Raw genomic sequence first — 6,785 nt, 5'->3', positions numbered from 1 at the left:
ATTTGTGTTGTGGTTGTTGTTGTTTTTTGTCTACTTGTCGTGGTGGTGTTTTTTATTTTGGACAGGGGGTGGTGGCTGTTGTTTAGAGTGTTATGTTTTTGCTGACATTGTGGTAGATGGTTTTTATTGTGTTTGTTGTAGACATGTTATGATTGTTGTGGTTTCTGTAGTGTTTGTTGTTGTTGTAGTTCTGAAGCTTGTTGTTCCCCAGGCCCTAATGACTGTAAACACCCGTCTGAGAGAGCTGTATCCTGGCAGTGAGGAGCTGTTCGATATTGTCCTGATGACCAACAACCACGCTCAGGTCGGAGTTCGTCTCATCAACAGCATCAATCACTATGGTACTGTTACACACACACACACACACAAATAAAAACTCAAGTTCAACTTAGTATAACACGCTCGGAGGAGAACACTAACCTCTGTTCGTCAGACTCAACACGCTCGGAGGAGAAAACTAACCTCTATTCATCAGACTCAACACGCTCGGAGGAGAACACTAACCTCTGTTCATCAGACTCAACACGCTCGGAGGAGAACACTAACCTCTGTTCATCAGACTCAACACGCTCAGAGGAGAACACCAACCACTGTTCATCAGACTCAACACGCTCGGAGGAGAACACTAACCTCTGTTCATCAGACTCAACACGCTCGGAGGAGAACACTAACCTCTGTTCGTCAGACTCAACACGCTCGGAGGAGAAAACTAACCTCTGTTCATCAAACTCAACACGCTCGGAGGAGAACACTAACCTCTGTTCATCAGACTCAACACGCTCGGTGGAGAAAACTAACCTCTGTTCATCTGACTCAACACGCTCAGAGGAGAACACTAACCTCTGTTCATCAGACTCAACACGCTCGGAGGAGAACACTAACCTCTGTTCATCAGACTCAACACGCTCAGAGGAGAACACTAACCTCTGTTCATCAGACTCAACACGCTCAGAGGAGAACACTAACCTCTGTTCATCAGACTCAACACGCTCAGAGGAGAACACTAACCTCTGTTCATCTGACTCAACACGATCAGAGGAGAACACTAACCTCTGTTCATCTGACTCAACACGCTCAGAGGAGAACACTAACCTCTGTTCATCTGACTCAACACACTCGGAGGAGAACACTAACCTCTGTTCATCAGACTCAACACGCTCGGAGGAGAACACTAACCTCTGTTCATCAGACTCAACACACTCAGAGGAGAACACTAACCTCTGTTCATCAGACTCAACACGCTCAGAGGAGAACACTAACCTCTGTTCATCTGACTCAACACACTCGGAGGAGAACACTAACCTCTGTTCATCAGACTCAACACACTCTGAGGAGAACACTAACCTCTGTTCATCTGACTCAACACACTCGGAGGAGAACACTAACCTCTGTTCATCTGACTCAACACACTCGGAGGAGAACACTAACCTCTGTTCATCAGACTCAACACACTCGGAGGAGAACACTAACCTCTGTTCATCAGACTCAACACACTCGGAGGAGAACACTAACCTCTGTTCATCTGACTCAACACACTCGGAGGAGAACACTAACCTCTGATTCTGTTCTCCAGCTCAGCACGCTTGGAGAAGGAGTCTGTCTCTGTGGTTTAATTTGAGTGTGTGTTTGTGTTGTGTGAACCAGATCTGCCGATCGAACGTTTCTGTATGACTGGGGGCAAGAGTCCGATCGGTTACCTGAAGGCTTACCTGACCAACCTGTACCTGTCCAAGGACTCGGACAAAGTGCAGGAGGCCATTGAAGCAGGTGAGATCCAGGGATTGATTCAAATTCTAATCCAGTTTATAATTCTCTATTGATCCATCTTAATTCAGCTGTCCCTTCAAGACTCGACACTCAACCCAGACTTGTACATCAGAGACTCCAAACTCAACCCAGACTTGTACATAAGTGAACTGAGACTTGACCTGGACTCCCATCCCAGACCCTGCTGTTTTTAAGGTGTTACTGTTGTGCGTTTAAGGGATCGCTGCTGCCACCATGTTCTCTCCGAATGTGGAGGTGGTGCTGAGTGAGATCCAGCTGAGGGTGGCCTTTGACGGAGATGCGGTGCTATTCTCAGACGAGTCAGAGATCATCGTCAAAGAGCAGGGATTAGATTCGTTCTTCGATCACGAGCGGGTGAACGAGAACAAACCACTGGCTCAGGTTAAACTCTTCTGTTCTTTTGATTCTGCATCCAGTGCCTTTAATGTGTCTATAATGCTTTGCTTTCATGTCCATATAATTGTAACAGTTTTACACTGTGCCCAAATGTTTGTAGTCACTCCTCAGAGTTCAGCTGCTCTAATCTGCACCCACTGTCCACACACAGAAAAACCTAATATTCTAAAGATATGTGTAAGAAACATACAGTCTGTTGTGTGTATGTGCAGGGCCCTCTGAAATGTTTCCTGGAGGCACTTGGGAAGCTCCAGAGGAAGTTCTATGTTAAGGACGAGCGTCTGAAGTGTCCGATTCGGACCTACCTGGTGACGGCCCGCAGTGCTGCGAGTTCTGGAGCCCGGGTCCTGAAGACGCTGAGGAGCTGGGGCCTGGAGATCGATGAGGCGCTCTTCCTTGCCGGAGCTCCTAAAGGCCCTCTGCTTCAAAAGATACGGCCACACATTTTCTTTGATGATCAGATGTTCCACATCGAGGGAGCCAAGGAACTTGGAACCATCTCTGCACATGTTCCCTATGGCATCGGGCAAAAGTACCACAAAGGAAAACTCATTGAGAAACCAGTCAATCAGGGTCAAGAGAAACCAACCAGTCAAAGCTAGAGAAATCTGACAATTGGATAATAAGTATTTACCAATTAGATACCAATTAGAGTTAATGCCAACCCTTCAACCAGAGCTAAAAAATCTACCAATCAGAACTAAGAGAAACCAACCACTCAGAACCAAGAGAAATCAACCAATCAGAGCTAAGAGGAAAAAAACAATCAGGACTTTAAGAAACTAACCAATCAGAAACGAGAAACCAACCAATCAGGACTAAAAGAAGACTAGAAGAATTTGGGTAATCAGAGAAAAGTGAATTTCTCCAATCAGAGCGAAGAGAATTCAACCAATCAGACCCAAGAAATGGCGACCAATCAGAACTAAGGAAACCCCTTAAAAACTGGGCCAATCAGAGCTATTTTTGATGTCCCTCTGTTCCATCTCTGTGAAATTCCCCTGGCGATAAAACTCATGAACAAATCATCTTTGTCTTTGGCTGCAGCCCAGCAACATCCAGCCAATCACATGCAGGGTGGACTTTCACATGGGGAGTGAGTGAGTGTGTGTGAGAGAGAGTGTGAATGTGTGTGTGTGTGTGTGTGTGAGAGTGTGAATGTGTGTGTGTGTGTGAGTGTGAGTGATAGAGAGAGTGTGAATGTGTGTGTGTGTGTGTGTGTGAGTGATAGAGAGAGTGTGAGTGTGTGTGTGTGTGTGTCAGTGATAGAGAGAGTGTGAGTGAGTGAGTGTGTGTGTGTGTGTGTGTGTGTGTGTCAGTGATAGAGTGTGAATGTGTGTGTTTAGTATAAGGTGTTTTAATGTAGGGGTTTATTAGTTTATTATTCCTTTTGTGTGTGTGTGTGTGTGTGTGTGGTGGGATATAGGTTTAGAAGTGTGTTAGGTATTTTGTGTTAGAGCTGGGCGATGCTGCCACAAATGTTATCACAATAAGTTTTTCTGTGTTGATCTCGATATTAATCACAATATTAAAATTATGTCACACTGTGACAAAGGACATCCTTCTAAAAACAGACTGAATACACCAAATGTTCATTACCATATTTATATAAACACACATTACTGAAATTCACAGTGAAGGATTTCACTGGAACAATAACATTTTCTTACCACATAACAGTAATGATATCTATGTCTTGACAAAATACACACAGAGCGAACAGGAGACTGTGACATATTTAATACACACAATTAACACATACACAAGCACTTGAATTAAAATCATAGTCTTGTTTACCTTCCCATGTTAATGCGGTCGCCTGTTCATTTCCTGTTACAGCAGGAGTTTACGCGTCTGACAGAGTGCAGCTGTGTAACTGGGAAAAGAAAGGAAGGTTTATAGAGCTCTATTCCTCAAAGCTGTATTTTTAGGGATGTATTAGTGTGTTGTTTCTGTGTGTGTACCTTTTGCCAAGTTTTTATTTTGAAATGGTAAAGTGGAAGACGTCTCTTTATCCTGTTTATGATCTGACAACAGAACAGAAAACCTTCAGAAAACAGAAAGAGGAAATTGCTCTGTTTGTTTTCTGAGGCTGTGGCCAGAGCGACTCAAGGTGTTTCTTCTTTAAGTGTTTCTGCTGCTCTCTGCTCAGCGGACAGGGTCTGGACCACACCCTGAAATCATTTTAGACTCGACCCCAGTGGTGCAGGATTCTGGGGAAGAAAGAGAGGTGTCTTTTTGGAGTCTGAGGAGATTCTGGTCTGGAATGGCCTGACCCTCTATGTTTATTTTATAAATAAAAACCTCGTTCTTCCTCAAAGTCCTGTGAGAGAGGGCAGATTTTACCCTGAAATATCCAGAGGATTTTCAGAGTGTGGATCCACAGCTCTTGGCTCTCTGTTCACCGTGGCTGTATCCACCGCTCTCCCTTTAAACAGAGTCAGTGAAGAGGAGTCAACTCTCAAAGAATCAGTTCTTCCAGCATCTGGGATTCAGGATCAACTCCTGACCAATGATTCAGATTCATCTGCCAGGCAGTTAGAACTCTGCATCATTTCCACGTGTTTCATATCTCCCTGATCTGACCGCGCTGTAAACAGTGGATTAACCATGACTCTGCCCTGACTCTGTCCCTTTCTCTTTGGCTCTCTCCTGGTGAAAACACACAGCAACTCTGTGATCAGAGGGAGCTGCAGGAAAAGGGTAAATGTGACTGCGCCTGAAATAGCACTTTTATTTCCTGTTAAAATTAAGAATTGGGAAAACTGGTTGTTTCCTGTTTTATATAAAATATAGATAACCCTTCAGTTTCCATTGAACATTTTCCCATTTCGAAATGGAATGGCCCAAAGTACACAGACCCTGTTTAACCTGGGACACAACTGCACACTGCTCACTCGGACAGGAAGGAAGGTTAACCACTGTAGTCACTGTTTTATAAACTTTAGTAGGAGAAGTAAACTTATCTATATTTAAAACATTGGTACAGTAATAAATATATTTATATATTACATGTAGTGTCAGGATGTTTGTAATAGTATATTAGTACTATATTTTAAATACAGTAAAATGATATATATATTTCTATATGACACATTTGCAGGAATTGTAACTGTTTTGTAAAAGTTTTTGTATCTTTAGTACTGTATCTCTATTATGTTTTATACACAGTCACAGGATGGTTTACATTAGTGTGTGTTACACAGTAAGTGCTGCCTAACCTGGGGTGAGCTGGGGTCCAGAACCAGATGGTTTGACCCAGCCAGTGCTCTGTCCATGCAGGGTCCACCTCCAACACTATACTTGGCACTTCAGCATCCGCGGGTACCTTAAACCCCGGGGGTCCTGGAAGCAGCTCCCGCACAGACAGTTTGTTTTTTTATCTTTATTAAAATGTAACACAGCTCTTTGATGTTAATGTATTTGTACTGAATATTTACAGAATAAACATTTATGGAATTTACACCATGTTTACCTCTGTTTCAGTTCAGACAGGTATCTTTTATGGGAGGAGCTTATCTCCAACAGAGAGTGGCTTCATGCTGGGTTCCATTTCCCTCAAGTCAGAACTAGAAATGATTGACTGACCATGTTCCAGTTCCACATTCAGAAAAACCTTTGCCCTGGGTTTTCACTACCTTCAACAAGGGAGGGGCTTAACAACAACTGGGCAGGGCTTAACCCTTACCTGGAGGAGCTTTACTCTAAATGGGTGGGGCAGAACTCCAAATGGGAAGTAAAAACAAAGGGACATGAATCCAAATGGTGTACTGTGTTGAGGTGTAGTGTGTGTTAAGGTGTACTGTGTTGGGGTTTAGTGTGTGTTGAGGTATAGTGTGTGTTGAGATGAAGTGTGTGCTGAGGTGAAGTGTGCGTTAAGGTGTACTGTGTTGGGGTGTAGTGTGTGTTGGGGTGTAGTGTGTGTTGAGGTGTAGTGTGTGTTGGGGTGTAGTGTGTGTTGAGGTGTACTGTGTTGAGGTATACTGTGTTGAGGTGTACTGTGTTGAGATGTAGTGTGTGTTGGGGTGTAGTGTGTGTTGGGGTGTACTGTGTATTGAGGTGTAGTGTGTGTTAAGGTGTAGTGTGTTGGGGTGTAGTGTGTTGAGGTGTAGTGTGTGTTAAGGTGTACTGTGTTGGGGTGTAGTGTGTGTTGGGGTGTACTGTGTGTTGAGGTGTAGTGTGTTGGGGTGTAGTGTGTGTTGAGGTGTAGTGTGTGTTAAGGTGTAGTGTGTGTTGAGGTGTAATGTGTGTTGGGGTGTAGTGTGTGTGTTAAGGTGTACTGTGTTGGGGTGTAGTGTGTGTTGAGGTGTAATGTGTGTTGGGGTGTAGTGTGTGTTAAGGTGTACTGTGTTGGGGTGTAGTGTGTGTTGGGGTGTACTGTGTGTTAAGGTGTAGTGTGTTGGGGTGTAGTGTGTGTTGAGGTGTAGTGTGTGTTGAGGTGTAGTGTGTGTTGGGGTGTAGTGTGTGTTGGGGTGTAGTGTGTGTTAAGGTGTACTGTGTTGGGGTGTAGTGTGTGTGTTGAGGTGAAGTGTGTGTTGAGGTGTACTGTGTTGGGGTGTAGTGTGTGTTAAGGTGTACTGTGTTGGGGTGTAGTGTGTGTT

General features: G+C 44.1%; 1 protein-coding gene across 1 annotated transcript in view; it reads left to right on the top strand.

The window, feature by feature from the left end:
• The window catches only part of nt5c1bb (5'-nucleotidase, cytosolic IB b), a 39,917-nt gene extending 34,289 nt beyond the window's left edge, over window positions 1-5,628 (top strand). Inside the window, exons 3-6 of the mRNA XM_066677516.1 lie at window positions 212-341; window positions 1,645-1,767; window positions 1,985-2,169; window positions 2,397-5,628. Of these exons, the coding sequence (XP_066533613.1) occupies window positions 212-341; window positions 1,645-1,767; window positions 1,985-2,169; window positions 2,397-2,786 (828 nt within the window). The 3' untranslated portion in view covers window positions 2,787-5,628. The remainder of the gene's footprint in view (window positions 1-211; window positions 342-1,644; window positions 1,768-1,984; window positions 2,170-2,396) is intronic.
• The last annotated feature ends 1,157 nt before the right edge of the window (window positions 5,629-6,785 follow it).

This window comes from Hoplias malabaricus, chromosome 7, assembly GCF_029633855.1.
Source record: "Hoplias malabaricus isolate fHopMal1 chromosome 7, fHopMal1.hap1, whole genome shotgun sequence".
Classification (NCBI taxonomy): domain Eukaryota; kingdom Metazoa; phylum Chordata; class Actinopteri; order Characiformes; family Erythrinidae; genus Hoplias; species Hoplias malabaricus.
Note: the sequence above shows the minus strand (reverse complement) of the source record. Positions and strands in the feature narration are given on the sequence as shown.